Source organism: Apodemus sylvaticus, chromosome 11 (assembly GCF_947179515.1).
Source record: "Apodemus sylvaticus chromosome 11, mApoSyl1.1, whole genome shotgun sequence".
In the NCBI taxonomy this organism is placed as follows: domain Eukaryota; kingdom Metazoa; phylum Chordata; class Mammalia; order Rodentia; family Muridae; genus Apodemus; species Apodemus sylvaticus.
In genome coordinates, this window is record NC_067482.1 from 84207088 (window position 1) to 84225762 (window position 18675).

General features: G+C 41.8%; 1 protein-coding gene across 1 annotated transcript in view; it reads left to right on the forward strand.

The window, feature by feature from the left end:
- Positions 1 to 18675, forward strand: part of Abca13 (ATP binding cassette subfamily A member 13) — a 450643-nt gene that overhangs the window by 45958 nt on the left and 386010 nt on the right. The window contains exons 4-6 of the mRNA XM_052199718.1: positions 12604 to 12755; positions 14062 to 14090; positions 17647 to 17810. Coding sequence (XP_052055678.1) covers positions 12604 to 12755; positions 14062 to 14090; positions 17647 to 17810 — 345 coding nt within the window. The remainder of the gene's footprint in view (positions 1 to 12603; positions 12756 to 14061; positions 14091 to 17646; positions 17811 to 18675) is intronic.

Sequence of the window (18675 nt, forward strand, 5' to 3'; positions counted from 1 at the left end):
CTAACCTGGTATCCATATAAACGCAGTCCTCATCTCAAAGGGAATAAGAGGTGGCAGAAGCCCCTTATGAAAGGCTGTGGCAAGCACGTGACTCTTCTGGAGATCGCTCAGTAGTTTGCAAGGCTATCATGGGTGTGCTCTGGAGGCAAGGACTCCAGAGACTTCACTGCAGGACTGCTTCTCACTGCTGATATGCCTTTCCTACCACTATTAAATAGCTTAATAATTTCCTGTGTATTTACCTACTCTGTTGATCAGATTTCCTGCAGAATCAATATAAAGATGTACTCTCACGTAGTAATGCTGCATAGATGAAATGATTTCTTAATTCCTGATAATGATTTTATAGAACTCCTAAATTGATACAAGTAATCTTAAGCACCCTATAGAATAAAAGCTACAAATAGAGCTCTGTAAACCTTCACATGTCACAGGCTAATTGCACTAGGAAAAGAAAACAGGCTTAGAGCAAATTTACAATCAAGGAAAACATTCCTTCTAGGTTAGGAATGAGATCACTATCTGGTAAGTAAAGGTCATAAACTGGGAATGGGCAATTTATTGTAGGTGCAAGGACACAAAATAAATGATGGACCAGTTTATACAAGACTTTAAAATAATAAGACACAAGGCAGATGATTTATCTCTTGACAAAGCAATGCTGAGTTGTGACATAAAAACTATTCTTTAACAATGAACTTGCAGAGCTAGAAGTGTTAGATAGCAAGTGTTTAGTCAGGTGCTAGTCTTAATGAAGACATGTAAACAATTCTCCTGTAACTCTTTAAACCTTATCAATCTATGACATGAATTATTGCCTTAAACTCACTATGAACTTATGGATGTAGAAATGCTTACAAAACCATGTAATCAATTGTCTGAGTAGGTATGAAAACTAAAAACAAGGTGGTGGTGTACCTTTCTTCTGCTTCATCTACTGTGCATGTGTCTGTATTTAAGCCTGACCTACCTTCCTACCTTCCTTCCTTGCTTCCTTTTTTCTCTCCCTCCCTCCCTCCCTCCCTCCTTCCCTCCCTCCCTCCCTCCCTCCCTCCCATCTTTCTTTCTTTCTTTTTTTCCCCTCCAGTTCATGAAGAGTTAACTCTGAGCCTCTCATCTGATCAGTTGTAAGTCCCTGAGTCAAAGACTGAAGAGCCCAAGTAACTCAGTTTCATTTTCTAATTCCCTGCTCCTATCAATAGGAATAATTTGCCAGAAACCATCAGCTTTTGGTTCCAGAATAGCAATAGAGAATTAAATAGGCAAAAGTCATCAGCTTTGGCCCACGCCTTGCTGCCCTCCTCAGTACCTGGATGCTTAGTGGGCTTCCTCAAAGAGGTAGTTCATTCTGAATTAAATGTGGGCACCCATGCCACAAGCCCAAAGACTCAGATGATGAGTTCTATCATGAAAGGCATTACATGAACTTCTTATTGTCATAAGCCAAAAGGAAGCCACAAATCAAGTCAGTTCCCAGATATGTTGGTGGGGACCTCAGGTACCTGGGTTACAGGTATGTTTCAGATGCTGTCTGATGACACTAAATTTTGGGTTGATTGAAGCCAAAGATTTGCCAAGTTAACGCATTCCAAAGATTTTATCTGATAGGTTAGACTCAGGGGTGGATGATGTATATTCAGGAAACTAAAAATTATCCAAGATCATTTGGCCAAGGTTCTGCAACCCTGGCACTCTCTAGTCACCATGTTTTAAGTCTATCAGCCCTGTAGAACATTAACAAAATCTGTGTGTGAGCTTCAGTTTACTGGCGCAGGATCAGACTTTGCATAGGTGTGTCAGTGAAGAACTGGATTGAGGAAGGAGGAAGCCGCCCTCCCCACACCTGCTACAGGGCTTGGATTTCTCTGCCTCTACCCCCACCTCTCTTCTGTCTCCACTCCCTCTCCCTTGTCTACATTTACACACACTGTAATGCTGAATTAAAGATTTACTATGTACTTCCTTTGTTGATAATATGAACATAAGAATGTGATGAATCATCTTTAAAATAATAATACTTAGACCATAAAATCAGCTTCTTGTTACAAGGGATCTTTCTGTCCACTTTCTTACACCAGTGCCTTCAACTTGGTAAGCCCCAGGTCTCCAGGAGGAGGGTGTTGGGCATTTGGTGAGGCTGGAGAGCAGTTCACAGATGTCTTTAGGGGCCACTTTTGGGTTTTAATATAAGCTCTTTTAAGAGAAGTCTGATTTCTCTGATTTCCTCCCTTTCCGCCTCCCCCTCCTTTTTCGTCTTCCTCCTCCTCCCTCCTCCCCCCCCCCCCAAACCCCCTCCTGGTTTCTCTAGATGAGATTCCAGAGTCTCTCATGAGCTACCTTACCTGCTGTTGAAGATGGCCTCTATGCACTGGGTTGCCTGGGGTGCTAGAGAAGTTTCTTCTCTGAATGCTCTCTGGCCCAAGTGAAGCACTGAGCTTGTTTTATTTATCAGTGACTCTGAGCAGTGAATGACCGTGTTTGTGGAGGGGATTCTTTGTCGTGAAAACCCTGTTATTTTAGTTCTAAAATTCTCTAATTTATAAAACAACACAGAATTAAAATCCTCTAAGCGGTTCTATAATTTGTAATCAGGAAAAATTCTTCTCACTATTATTCCTTTTTCACTTTTTGGATATGCTAAACTTAATTGGTGCTTAGCTAGTTTAATGGGCTTGCAGCAACTTATGGAATGACTTTTCCACTGTATTCCAAATTAGTAATTTTTACCAATTAAAATGAACTTTTGCTGAGTATGAGCTTCACTGTAAGCAGCTGAGCAGTACTGGTATAGAAGGTCATGGGATATTTTCTCATGAACACATACAAACATACATACACACACAAACATATGCACAAAACACACATAAACAAAAACATATACACATAAACACATATATATATATAAACACACACACACACACACGTATACACACACATAGATGCACACACATATACACACAAACACATAGACCCATGCACACATAAAACATACTCACATATACACACATACATATATACACAAATAAACATATATGCATAAATACAAACACACAAACGCATATGCCAAGCATGGACAAACACATACCCTCACTTGCACACAGATATGCATACATGCACAAATATAATACATACAGGCACACACACACATACACACATGACACACAAATTTTTTCCCCAATTTGTGTATGGGCACATATCAGTACTCAGGAGTGTAAAGAAAGAAGATTGTGTGTTCAAAGTCAGCCTTCTCTGCATTGGGACATGTGTATTTCTCACTCATATAATTCATACATGGCTGTTAAATGATTTAGAAGAGTATATTAGGCTTATCCTTTGATACATAAAATTTCAGTCTGTACTTCTCTATGACATTGTGTTAGCCGGTGGGTCTATGGTAGGAGGTATCGATGACAAGGCAGGTACCCAGCAGCCTCTGCCACCCCTGTGTGGGAGTTGGCTGGAGGAGACACCCAAGAGTGACTAGTGACCAAGTTTCCTCCCTGTTCTGTTCTTCACTCTGGGCCTTTCTTCATGGTTACATTTCTAGGGTAAAGAAAATCCTCTCAGAAACATGTATTATTATTCACCTATTCTCCAAGGATTAGAATTGATGGTTTTTCTGCTCTTAAAATATCAAATGTCACCCCACGGCCATATTCTCTGCCAGCCGGGGCAGAAGAGTTTCACTAGGTACTGTATCACCCTGAGCTTTAGATCTCTGGGGGTGCAAGCCACTAGGGGTCTGCCTGCACTCAGGAACTGAGCACATAGGTGGTTCATCTGCCAGTGTGCCGGGCATGGGGCCCGTGTCCTGCCTGGAGACCAGCAGAGGGAGAGAATCCCTGCGGCCATATTCTCTGCCTACTGGAGCAGAAGAGAGTCACTAGGTACTGTATCACCCCGAGCTTTAAATCTCTGGGGGTGCAAACAGCCAGAGGTCTGCCTGCGCCCAGGACCTGAGCACACAGGTGGTTCATCTCCCAGCTGGTAGGTCGTGGGGCCTGTATCCTTTGCAGAGAATAGCAGAGGGAGCTACTTCTGTGGCCATCTTTGTGGCCTGCCAGGGCAGAAAAACATCACTAGGTACTGTATTATCCTGAGCTTAAGATCTCTGGGGGTGCAAATCTCCAGGGGTCTGCCTGCGCTCAGGACCTGAGAACATAGGCGGTTTATCTGCAAGGTCGTGGGGCCTGTATCCTACATGAGAATCAACAGAGGGAGTGACCCCCCACTCACCATCTTTGCTCCATAACAAAGCAGTCTGAGAACACCTGGTTCACCTTGACAACCCAAGTATAACATTTCCTGAGGCAAGACTGAGCAGGGCTCCAAAGGCACAAAAGAGGAAGGCAGCATATCAGTAATCTGTGCCAGAGGAAACCCAGTCATCCAGTGTCTCGGAAATAGCCCTAAAGGTCCACAATAGGTTGTGGCACCTGCCAGTGACAATAAGACCATCTAACACCAGTGAGAACTAGATGGCTAAAGGCAAGCTTAGGAAGGTTGCTAACAGAAACCAAGGCATTATGGCAGCATCTGAACCCAGTTCTCCAACAATAGCAAGTCCTGGATACCCCAACACACCAGAAAAACAAGAGTTGGATTTAAAAGCACTGGTAAGGATGCTGTTAGAGGAACACATGAAGGACATAAATAAATCTCTTAAAGAAATTCAGGAGAAAAATGATCAAAAGCTAGAAGCCCTTACAAGGGAAACACAAAAATCACTTGAAGAAATTCAGGACAATATGGGTCAGAAGTTTGTAGCCAATAAGGAGGAAATGCAAAATTCACTTAAAAAAATACAGGAGAAGTTTGATCAACAGGCAGAAGTCATGAAAGAGGAAACACAAAAATCTCTCAAAGCATTAGAGGAAAACACAAACAAGCAAATGACAGAACTGAGCAAAAACTTCCAGGATCTGAAAACAGAAGTAGAAACAACTAAGAAAGCACAAAGGGAGACATCTTTGGAGATAGAAAACCTTGGGAAGAAATCAGGGACCATAGATGCAAATATCAGCAACAGAATACAAGAGATAGAAGAAAGAATCTCAGATGCTGAAGATACCATAGAAACCAAAAACTCAACAGTCAAAGAAAATGCAAAATGCAAAAAGCTTGTAACCCAAAACATCCAGGAAATCCAGGACACAATGAGAAGACCAAACCTAAGGATTATAGGCATTGATGAGAGTGAAGATTTACAATTTAAAGGGCCAGCAAATATCAACAAAATAATGGAAGAAAACTTCCCTAACCTAAAGAGAGAGATGCCCATGAATATACAAGAAGCCTACAGAACCCCAAACAGACTGGACCAGAACAGAACTACCTCCCGTCACATAATAATCAAAACGCCAAATGTACTAAACAAAGAGAGAATACTTAGGGCAGTAAGAGAAAAAGGGCAAGTAACATATAAAGGAAGACCTATCAGAATTACACCAGACTTCTCACCAGAAACCATGAAAGCTAGAAGATCTTGGGCAGAGCTCATGCAGACTCTAAGAGAACACAAATGCCAGCCAAGACTACTATACCCAGCGAAACTCTCAATCACTATAGATGGAGAAACCAAGATATTCCATGACAAAACCAAACTTACACAATATCTTTCCACAAACCCAGCCCTACAAAGGATAATAGGGGGAAAATGCCATTACAACAAGGGAAACTATATCCTGGAAAAAGCAGGCTATTAAGCTTCTTTCATCAAACCCAAAAGAAGATAACCACACTAGTATAAAATTAACATTAAAAATGATGGGAAGCAATAACCACTACTCCTTAATATCTCTTAACATCAATGGACTCAATTCCCCAATAAAAAGACATAGACTAACAGACTGGTTACGTAAACAGGACCCTACATTTTGCTGCATACAGGAAACACACCTCAGTGTCAAAGACAAAAACTACCTTAGAGTAAAAGGCTGGAAGACAATTCTACAAGCAAATGGTCTCAGGAAACAAGCTGGAATTGCCATTCTAATATCAGATAAAATTGACTTTTAACCTAATGTCATCAGAAGAGATATGGAAGGTCACTTCTTGCTGGTCAAAGGAAAAATCCAACAAGAAGAACTCTCAATCCTGAACATCTATGCTCCAAATACAAGGGTGCCCTCATTCATAAAAGAAACTTTACTAAAGGTCAAAGCACACATTGCACCTAACACAATAATTGTGGGTGACTTCAACACTCCACTCTCATCAATGGACCAATCAGGAAAACAGAAACTAAACAGGGAGACAGTGAACCTAATTGAAGTTTTGGACCAATTGGATTTAACAGATATATATATAGAACTTTTCATCCCAAAGCAGAAGATTATACCTTTTTCTCAGCACCTCATGGTACCTTCTCCAAAATCGATCATATAGTTGGTCACAAGACAGACCTCAACAAATATAAGAAGATTGAAATAATCTCATGCCTCCTATCAGATCATACATGGAAACTGAACAATACACTACTCAATGATACCTTGGTAAAGGAAGAAATAAAGAAAGAAATCAAAGATCTTTTAGAATTTAACAAAATTGAAGGCACAACATACGCAAATCTATGGGACACAATGAAAGCAGTGCTAAGAAGAAAATTCATAGCTTTGAGTGCCTCCAAAAAGAAATTTGAGAGAGCATACATTAGAAGATTAACGGAACAACTGAAAGCCCTGGAACAAAAAGAAGCTAATTCACCCAGGAGGAGGAGAAGACAGGAAATTATCAAACTCAGAGCTGAAATCAATCAAGTAGAAACCAAGAGAACCATACAAAGAATCAACAAAACCAGGAGCTCGTTCTTTGAAAAAATCAACAAGATAGATTAAACCCTTAGCCAGACTAACCAAAGGGCACAGAGAAAGTATCCAAATTAACAAAATTAGAAATGAAAAGGGAGATATTACCACAGAAACTGAGGAAATTCAAAACATCATCAGATCCTACTACAAAACCCTGTACTCAACACAACTGGAGAATCTGGAGGAAATGGACAATTTCTTAAGACAGATACCAAATACCAAAATTAAACCAGGATCAAATAGATCATCTAAACAGACCCATAACCCCTAAAGAAATAGAAGGGGTCACAGATAGCCTTCTGACCAAAAAAAAGCACAAGACCAGATGGTTTCAGTGCAGAATTCTATCAGACCTTCAAAGAAGACTTAACACCAATACTCTTCAAACTATTCCACCAAATAGAAACAGAAGGGACACTACCCAACTCCTTCTACGAAGCCACAATTACGCTGATACTAAAACCACACAAAGATGCAACTAAGAAAGAGAATTTCAGGCCAATTTCCCTTATGAATATCAATGCAAAATTACTCAATAAAATTCTTGCCCACTGAATCCAAGAGCACATTAAAAAAACGATCATCCACCATGATCAAGTAGGCTCTATTCCAGGGATGCAGGGATGGTTCAATATAAGGAAATCCATCAATGCAATCCACTACATAAACAAACTCAAAGAAAAAAACCACATGATCATTTCACTAGATGCTGAAAAGGCATTTGACAAAATTCAGCATCCTTTCATGCTAAAAGTCTTAGAAAGGACAGGAATTCAAGGCCCAAATCTAAACATAGTAAAAGCAATATACAGCAAACCGGTAGCCAACATCAAACTAAATGGAGAGAAACTTGAAGCAATCCCACTAAAATTAGGGACTAGACAAGGCTGCCCCCTCTCTCCATATCTTTTTAATATAGTTCTTGAAGTCCTATCTAGAGCAATTAGACAACATCAGGAGGTCAAAGGGATACAAATTGGAAAGGAAGAAGTCAAACTATCACTATTTGCAGATGATATGATAGTATACTTAAGTGACCCAAAAAACTCTACTAGAGAACTCCTACAGCTGATAAACAACTTCAGAAAAGTGGCTGGCTACAAAATCAACTCAAGCAAATCAGTAGCCTTTATATACTCAAAGGATAAGCAGACTGAGAAAGAAAGTAGGGAAATGACACCCTTCACAATAGCCACAAACAGCATAAAGTATCTTGGGGTGACTCTAACCAAACAAGTGAAAGACCTATATGACAAGAACTTCAGATCTTTGAAGAAGGAAATTGAAGATCTCAGAAAATGGAAAAATCTTCCTTGCTCATGGATTGGCAGGATTAATATAGTTAAAATGGCCATATTGCCAAAGGCAATCTACAGATTCAATGCAACCCCATCAAAATCCCAACCCAGTTCTTCATAGAGCTAGAAAGAGCAATGCTCAAATTCATCTGGAATAACAAAAAACCCAGGATAGCTAAAACTATTCTCAACAGTAAGAGAACTTCAGGGGGATTCAGTATCTCAGACCTCAAACTTTACTACAGAGCAGTAGTGATAAAAACTGCATGGTATTGGTACAATGTCAGGCAAGCGGATCAATAAAATAGGATTGAAGATCCAGAAATGAACGCACACACCTATGGTCACTTGATCTTTGACAAAGGAGCTGAAAACATCCAGTGGAAAAAAGATAGTCTTTTCAACAAATGGTGCTGGTTCAATTGGAGGTCAGCATGCAGAAGAATGCGAATCAACCCATTCTTAACTCCTTGTACTAATCTCAACTCCAAATGGATCAAGGACCTCCACATAAAACCTGACACACTGAAACTAATAGAAAAGAAACTGGGGAAGACCCTTGAGGACATGGGCACAGGGGAAAAGTTCCTCAATAGAACACCAATAGCTTATGCTCTAAGATCAAGAATTGACAAATGGGACCTCATAAAACTACAAAGTTTCTGTAAGGCAAAGGACACTGTCAAAAGGACAAAACGTCAACCAATAGATTGGGAAAGGATCTTCACCAACCCTAAATCTGACAGAGGGCTAATATCTAATATATACAGAGAACTCAAGAAGGTAGAACCTAGAGAACCAAATAACCCCATTAAAAAGTGGGGTAGAGAACTAAACAAAGATTTTTCACATGAAGAACTTCGGAGGGCTGAGAAACACCTTAAGAAATGTCCGACATCATTAATCATTAGGGAAATGCAAATCAAAACAACCCTGAGATTTCACCTCATACCAGTCAGAATGGCTAAGGTAAAAAACACAGGAGACAGCAGGTGCCGGCGAGGATATGGAGAAAGAGGAACACTCCTCCACTGCTGGTGGGATTGTAAGATGGTGCAACCACTTTGGAAATCAGTCTGGAGGCTCCTCAGAAATCTGGGCATGACACTTCCAGAGGACCCTGCTATACCACTCCTGGGCATATACCCAGAGGATTCTTCAGCATGTAATAAGGACACATGCTCCACTATGTTCATAGCAGCCCTATTTGTAGTAGCCAGAAGCTGGAAACAACCCAGGTGTCCCTCAACAGAGGATACAAAAAATGTGGTATATTTACACAATGGAATACTATTCAGCCATTAGAAACAATGAATTCATGAAATTCATAGACAAATGGATGGAGCTGGAGAACATCATACTAAGTGAGGTAACCCAGTCTCAAAAGATCACTCATGGTATGTACTCACTGATAAGTGGATAATAACCTAGAAACTTGGAATACCCAAGAAATAATCCACATATTAAATGAGGTCCAAAAAGAACAGAGGAGTGGCCCCTGGTTCTGGAAAGACTCAGTGCAACAGTATAGGGGAATACCAGAACAGGGAAGTGGGAAGGAGTTGATGGAGGAACAGGGGGAGGGAAGAGGGCTTATGGGACTTGTGGGGAGTGGGGACCCAGAAAAGGGGAAATCATTTGAAATGTAAATAAAGAATACATCGAATAAAAAAAAAATCAAATGTCTTATGTATTATCTTGTAGGAGAAACATTGTTCAATGCTGAAATCAAGTTAAAGCAAATGAATGAGAGTATAAATATAATCTACTTAAAACAGATAAGTTTAGTACATAAACTAAACATCTCCATGGGAAACAGTTACAATTCTCGAATATTCAGTACATGGAGCCAATTACCACCATTCTCAAAAGAGCCCCCTGGCTTCTCTTTCTGAATGATGAGTGGTGTTGCAGGCTTAAGCCTGTATTTCCATCTTGTTCCAGGAGAAGCCACTTGTACCAGCATCTTCCAGCATCTTGGAAGTCCAGCCCATAGCCCTCTCCATAAATACCCATTAAAATCAGGTAAACACATAGGCATGAATGGATTTAACCACCGGGCATTGATGTGTGCCACATCTAGGACTCTCTACCCCAGCAGAGGCTGCCATTTAGGGCCAGCAAGGCCCCAGCATGTCAAAGCATCGGAAATTCAGAGAAGAGCACACACAGGCTGGACCTAGCAGGCGGGCCCCACACAAGTGGAGCTATCCCAAAAGCTGTCAGCAAGATATGTTCTTCTAGCTGGGCTGCCTTGTCTGGCCTCAGAGGGAAAGGATGCGCCTAGTCTCACAAGGACTTGATGTGCCAGGGTGGGGTAATATGGGGGGGCACCCGCTCAGAGGATGAGGGCATGGGGGAGGGGGAGGGATTGAGGGTGTGGTGACCAGGATATAAAGTGAATAAGTAAAAATAAATTTTAAATAATTTAATCAAAGAAATACAGAAAAGACTAAGTGTATTTAAAGCTCCACACATAGTTTGTTAAGGTCTTTGCAGGGTCACAGTGGGTCTCCTGCCTGCCTTCCCCTTCCTCCAAAGCCCTGCCCTCCTCCGTCTGTTCCTTGCTCTGCAGCCACCAGGCTCACTCTTCTAAAGTCAAGTGTACTTGTTCCTCGGGGGAGCACAGGAAAGAGACCAATTCTTATTTTATCCTTCAAAAATTCTTTTGAACTTCCTTTGCAATATTTAGAATCTGTATACAGCTATGCATCCTTGAAGAAAGGCCTTTGATTGTTTTTTTATTTGAAAAAAATTCTTAATTGGTTTTAGTATTTTTATGTGTATTTTGCTTGTACGTGTTTGTGCACCACATGTATACCTGGTGCCTGAGGTAAAACTGAGGCTTTGAATTCCCTAGGAGTGGGAGTTTACATACATGTAGTTTTAAGGCACCACGTAAGTGTTGGAATAAACCTGTGTCCTCTGCAAAAGTGATGACTGTGTTTAAGTGCTGAGCCTCCTCTCCAGCCCAGCATTGCTTCATTTTAAATCCGTGTGTCTTTATTTCCATTTTGCCAGCATGCCCTTGTGGTTTCAGCAGGTAGTTACAAGGTATGGGGAGGAAGGACTGGGGTTCCTGGTTCCTGATCTTTGTGAGAAAGCCCTGAGGACCCCACTGTCAAAGGGAAGCTAGGTGTAGGCATTCTGCAAATGTTCCCTACTCGTTAAAAATGTTGATTTTGTTTTCAGGGACTTTTCACTATGAACAGGTGCTGGGCTTGGCAAATGCTGTTTTTATACTGTTGGTGTGCTTGATTGGGTTCTCCTTTTTAGATGGATCATGTCAGCTGATCTCTCCTGCTGTTGAGTGGTTGTCGTCTCACAACTGACTCTGCTTGGAATTCTCTGGCACCCTCAAACCTCACTGCTCTTATCCAGATACTTCTGACTCCTCTCACCCCTGGGCACTGCCATGCCTGGCACAGACTGTGATTCCTCTCACTCCTGGACAGCCCCATGCCTAACACAGACTGTGACTCTTTTCACCCCTGGGTAGCCCTATGCCCAGCACAGACTGTAACTGCTCTCATCCCCGGACAGCCCCGTGCTCAGCATAAACTGTCACTCTTCTCACTGTTGTGATCATAAAAAGATGGGTGTGAGAATATGTTCTATGGCGGTGTAGGGGAAGGGGGTGCCTCAGCGGGCCCATGTTGAGGGGGGGCCCTTCCCCCCAAGGGACCAGACACATGACATTATAGTATAGAAAAGACTTTATTCAGGGCATGGGGAGGGGAGTTAAGGGGGTAGTAGAGGCAGAGAAAGGCAGAGAGAGGGAGAAAGTAGAGAAACAGAGGTTGGCTATGACCACGTGGAGAGAGGGGGCAGGAGAAGGGGAGAGAGAAGAGCCCAAGAGGGCAAGAGAGAAGCTAAGAGAGGAAGAGAGGGAGGAAGGGCAAGAAGCCCCTTTTATAGTGGGCCAGACCTGCCTGGCTGTTGCCAGGTAATGGTGGGGTGAAGTTTAGACAGAATCCTAACACTCACCCCATGGGCACCCCCATGGGTAGGAACAGACTCCCCAGTTCCTACCATGTTGGGGACATTCTATTTATCAGCTCTCAGCTATGAGCCCTTCTCCACTACCAGTCCCATTTTTTATCTCATAGCATCTATGTGTTCCCACAATGCTCTCTGTTCTCTGCTAATGCTCACAGGTGCTTATTCTCAGCACCTTGCATGGGATGTGTAGTATAATACATGAAATAAATGTATTCAGTTGAATAAATGAAAATTAAAAAAACTAATGACTATATAAAAATTTTAGTTTTACAGATACTGAAGAGAATGAGGAATCTTTTCTATGTTTAAATTTGTATATTTTAGACAGTTTGGATGATGATCAAAGGTTTTTCAGGGTGGATGATAGGCTTATAACTATGTGTATATTTCACTGAAGACAGTTTGGTATGAAGTGTCAAAACCCTTTAAATGCCAGGGAAATGGATTCCTGCAAGAATTCGCCCACATGTGATAGCTATTCTTTGTGTCTGAAGTTTGTCTAGGTTCCAAACTGCATCTGATGACAGAAAAGTCAGTAGCTTGGCCTTTTTAAATGAGATCCAGGACCTGGCTGAGGACATTTTTGAAACAATGGACAAGGCAAAGAACTTACAAAAGCTCTGGCTGAAAAGATCGGAAGCCCCTGGTAAGAGCATGAAAATGTTACCTTGTTTTCTTGGACATAGAGTCAGAGTTCTCCAGGTGAAGGTGCACCCCCTGCTGGACGAGAGCAGCACTGCTTGCTGTTTTGAAGGGTGGGCTGGAATGTTCTTCCTCTCTGGGGCAGGTAGAGGCTGTAAAGGAGGAGTGATCCAGCCCTCCCATAGGCTGAGACCCACCTATCTAAATCACCTTCTCTAAGACCATCCGCATGTCCCATGTCGCCTGCCCATGTTTTAGAACTGTCTCGACACACGTTCCCGATTTGAAGATGTGACTTGGTCTTTTCCCTTTTTGCTTTTTGAGAGTATCTTAGTAAAAGGCAGGTGGTCTTCCACAGCAGATAAGGGGGTTCTGTTTGTCTCTGTCATGGGGTCAGGGCTCCTGTCTGTAACTTCAGCTTTTGGGGACAGTGGCAGGATTTTGAATTCAAGGTCAGCTTGGGCTATGTGGTGATGATTAGTCTCAATAAGCAATAACATTTTTGGAGAGGGTTCAAGAGCAGTTCTTTTCATATACGATTGAGAGCAGAACTAATTCCTTTTTTTAAAAAGGTAATTTTTAAATTTATTTTTATTGTTTTAATGTTTGTGTGCTCTGTTGCATATACATCTGCCTGTCACAAGAGGGCGTCAGATCCCCTATAGATGGATGTGCACCACCATGTGGTTGCTGGGAATTGAACTCAGGACCTCTGGAAGAACAGCTGAACCATCTTAACCACCGAACCATCTCGCCAGCCCAGAACTAATTCTCTTGAGATGGGCATATCTATTTTCAGCTTCTTAGTGTCTGAGCAATTTCCCCTAGCATGTTATTTAGAAGTCTGAAAAACACTAATTTCACTTTTCTTCCTCCTCTCCTCTGCAGGCTTTGCTTGTTTGTTTTCTGTGAAAGGGTCTTGCTATGTAGCTCTGGATGACCTGGAGCCTGTGTAGACCAAGAAGGCTCTGAACTCAGCAATCCTCCTGCCTCTGCTTCCTGAGTGCTGGGATTGCAGGTGTGCAAACACACTCAGATGGTCTTTCTCCATTTCCACTCACTGTTCATTCTGTGAGCATACTCACAATGCCAGGTGTGATTAGAGACTGGCCAAGTTCTGAAATTTACTTACTATTTGTTTTCTAGGAAATTAGTATCAATGCAGTTTGGGATGTGGCAGCAACAGTTGTCTTTGTATTTGTCCTTCTGTTTGTTGCCTATGTATGTCTCTTTTCAGTAATAGACTGAAGCAGACACTCATTGTCCTCTGGCGTCTGACCAGCTGATCTGTTAAATGTGTTTTATTGTAGGTTCCTCTTATGGCTCCAGTTTTCTAACAGTGAGTATCCCAGCAACATCTCTTTGTGGCTTAGTTTGTATTTTAAAGGACTCTTTTAGATACTTAATTATTTGTGGTAATTATTGTGCAGGGTGAGATTCAATAGGCACAAATTTACATCAGATTGAATGATGGGTTTTAATTTCTTCAATCAGAGTCAGAGTTCTGTGACTATGAGGAGAAGATGGGAGGGGGATGCGGTGGGTGGTAAACACACACACACACACACACACACACACAAACTCTCTCTCTCTCTCTCTCTCTCTCAAGTTGCTTTGTTGGAGGGATTTAAGTCAAAAGGAACTCAAAGTTGGTGAGATCTGTGCTTGGCATATGACTTTGGACCCTCTTGAAACACAGGGCTTTCAGTTAAGGCCATCATATCAGTGAGATGACTTGCTATCATCTGCATACAGTTGAGGCCGTTACAGCTAGGGGTGTGTGGAGAGGCCACTCTCTGTTTCTGATGATCAGGGGTGGAAATGCTTCTAAACAGTTTTCAGTGACAGGCATCCCCACAACAGACTCAGCCAGCCACCAGTAGAGTCAAGGTTGTGGAGGCCCGAGCAAAGGCTGGACCTCAATACCTAGGGTCTTTGCTTACACTGCCTCCACCAGACATTCAAGGCCCAGGCGATTTTGGTAGCACTGTGCTCTGACATTGTGTCTGAACAATTCTCAGCAGGCTATAAAGCAGCTCATGAAAATATTTGTGTATGAAAACATTGCAAGAGTCCAACAAAATGCTCTGAGTGGGGCAGAATTGCCTGTGTGTTCATTAAATGACACCCAATTGTTATCAGACACCTACCCCAACTGCTACAGCAGGGCAAAGAGTGCTTCTGATCTTTGCTACTTTGTTTTGCTTTCTTCTACCCTTTATCCCCATAGTTTTATATCCTAACATTAGACAGGAGAGAAACAAGGACAGAGGGAAGAGAACAGTGAGGAAAATCCCTGGATCTAATTTCTTTCCTTTTGTTTCTTGACCACAGCTACTAACAAACTACAACCAACCTCCCTAAGTGACCAACAATCATCCACCATGATTTTAGGGGTCCTAGGATTTAATATACCCTCTGAAAAGTTCCCAGAACTCCAAACGTCAAAGAACCACAGAAACTATCTGCAGCTGGTAAAACCGTGCCCCTGCTAGAGCATGAGGCAAATCATAGTCAGCTGCAGTTTGAAGCAGCCCCATATCCCACACCCGGGATTAAAATGAAAACACTTTCTTATAATATTTCTTTGTTTCAAAAATGAAACCAAACTTCTAAAATTGCACCACACAAGAAACCAAACTTCTACAAAGAGCCTCATCTAGGTTCATGCAAGCTCAGTTTATAAATAATTGAAGAATGTTAACTTAATCATGTGAAGTGTGGTTTTAATGATCAAATTAGCATTGTAAGGTGGTTATGAGCAGCACACCTAAATGTCACATGGCTTGTGACAATGAAAGATGGATACTATCAATGTTGAAAAACAACTTGATACCTTTGTGGCTTTTCTGCCATTTTTTTCTTACCCTAAAATCTTTCATGCATATATAGTTTATTTATAATGATGGATAATATTCAAAACTAGGGTAAGTAAATGTTGATACTCTCTATACAATAAACAATTAACATGGAAAAAGATTATAGAAACTGTGGAAGCTAGAAACTGCCGTCATAGCCATGGTCTGATTATTATGCAGACATTGAGGCCATGCTGAGCTGAAGTGTGGCAGAAGCAAAGCTGTTCTGCTTGTTATGATGAAAGGATTCTAGGTCTATGTTTTTGGTATAGAATTTGGTAATGATGTCAGATCACCTGATATATTTCCTGCCTTCCTGCCTTCCTGACTAGCCCAGGTTGGACTCCAGCTTTCCATGTCATGAAGGATGACTTTGAGCTCCTGATCTTTCTGTCTTCCCAGCTCTCTCCCAGTGCTGGGATTCCCAGCATGGGCTTTTCTTTTCTTTCTTTATTTCTTTTTTTTTCTTTTTTACTGTGTTTGGATTTTTGCTTGATTTTCATTTTGAGTGGAATGTTCTTTGGGGTAATCTGATCAGAGAAGTGAGACATGAACGATGTCTCTCCAGGACCTTTTGTGTCGCTGTGCTGAGTCATAGGTTGTTGATGGTAAAAGCAGAATTTTGGAAAGTAAGGAATCAACTTAGTTCCTTATGCAGTACCTATGTATGTCAAAGGTGCAATGTAGATGTGCAGTTAAAGAAAGAAAGTAGGTGGTGGTGGAATTCTTCATATATTTAGAAGGTAGGACCTCTAGGTGGAATGTCTCAGTGAACATGAAGAGAAGTCAAAGTGATTCTAGGTGCTTTATCTCAGCAATTGGAAGTGCAGAATGGCCATTTACTGAGGGAAAGAAAGGTTAGTGCTAGTTTCTCTTAGTGGTGTGGTGAGGAGGAGGAAGTGGGGAGGAGAAATCTGGAGATTGACTTGGGTATACTAGGGATCCATCAAGGTGGAGCTGTCAAGGAGGGTGTGGTGAGAGGGTGAGCACAAACTGAGTGCTGAGATAAACAGTCCAGGATAGACATAGACATAGACATATGGATTTGCAAGGTGTTGGGGCAGAAGCACACATGAACGAAGGGTGGAGAGTGGAGATGGAGATGGGGCAGGGAATGTATCTGAGAAGTTGTGGGGAGCTAGAAAGAGAAAACTACTGTTAAGGTGGCTCACTATGTCAGTGCTCTGGAGGGACCAATCAGAGCAGCAGCCACTTCAAGCAGCAGCTCGAGGTGGTGGGTGATGCCAAGGAGGCTCCCTTGACAAGGGAGGCTCCACTAGAGTAACGGGATGGGAGTGTGACTCCTGTCTCCTGGGAGAGACTAGGAATGGCTGGGGAGACAGCTTGTAGAGTTCTGAGGTATGCAGAGGGCTGGAAGACCAGGAATAAAAGCTATTCCTGAGGCCCCGCCCCCACCATTGATTGTTTAGTCTAGCCTTAACACCTCCCATTGACAGTCCAGTCTAGTCTCAGTAGTGGCCAGAAATTGTCTGAGAGCCCAGCTCTCTGGTCGCAGCTCTCCACACCAAACACTTGCAGAGAGTATTTGCTTTCTGCATCTGTTCCCTATACGCATGCTTAGCCTGAGAGGCTCCTTCAAGAAGGCTGACGCTCAGAGCGGCCCTTTTGGGTACCACATAGGTGGTACCATGCCAGCCAATCCTGCTTCCCCTCCCCCTCCTTCCTCTCATTTCCTGCATCCTTCTTTTCTACCCCTCCCACTCTTTTGGATTTTACTGCTTTTTCTCTTCCCTTATTTTTTCCTTTTTGATAATTTTCAGTTACTTTAAATTGAAGATTTTCCTCACATTTTTAATATTGGTACTTAATTTTAGACATACAAATTTCTTTATTTTCAAAACTTTAAAAAATAGAAGGAACCTAATAATAGCGCTAATACTCTGTCTCTTGAACATAGTGAGGAGTTAGGCATCAGTTTGGTTTTTTTTTTTTTTTTTAAGAAAAAAAACATATTTGAAGCATCCTCTCTATCTCTGTCTCATTAAATAGGAAAACTTTTGGTATTTTTTCTATCAGGTGGATCTCAATAAAACTGAGGATGTGATATCAAAATTGGAAAGCCTTCACCAGCAGCCTCATATTTGGAAATTTCTACATTCACTGCCCAGCTTGCCCATGCCCAGTGCTCCCTTGGAAGACAGCATGGGTGCTGTGATACATTTTCTCCAGGCGGGTTTGAAGTAAGCAAAAAACAACAACAAGCAATCACACGTGTCATCTCCATAATTTTAGCAGGAGAATGTGTCACTGGGTAATATTTTCATAAAAGACACCCTAATAATGTCCTTCTAAGGCATCTGGAGCCCTTACACTCTGCCTTCTCCCCCATCCATGTGTACATGCCTTACCTGTGGGCAGTGGCAATGTTTAGAGCACATTCAACCATTAGAAAGTTAACGTTATCTGATTAACATTTTATTAGCTAGTATCATGTTCAAATGATCATTGATGAAATAGTATATGAAATGCTTTACTTAATAAGCTTACCATCAGTCTTGATGTCTGTTTTCACTGCTAGAAAAGTGACATAAATATAATAATTTTAGCCAGTAATACCAAAGACATCATGCAAGCCTGGTAGGCTCATTGTCTTGCCTAAGTGGATCTGACCCCACTAGACTTTATGTCGTGGGCTTTTCAACTAGAGATTTTTACATTAAATTATTTACTTAACTATATATACGCACAGCTCCTTGCAGTGTTGACACAGCTGAGGATTGTCAGGAGTGCCTGTCTTAGGCCTCACCTTCTGGAGCACAGCTCATCTGAGGCCCAGACTCTGAATTTTTGCTATGCCTTTTGAACTGCAATGGATGTCACTGTTGGTAGAGCACGAAGTACATTCTAACATTTTGTAACCTTCAGTATTTGGGCAGAGTTGTAATGAGCCTCCCTCTTTCCTGATGCTCTAAGCACTGGACTGATCAGCTGTGGACAATGAGAATGCTCAGGGTGTTTATAGAAAGGAACAGTTTCAAGCCAGAATGCTGAGAGTGGTTGACACTGTCACCTCTTGTGGGTTTTATTTCTGTTCTGTATTCTTTC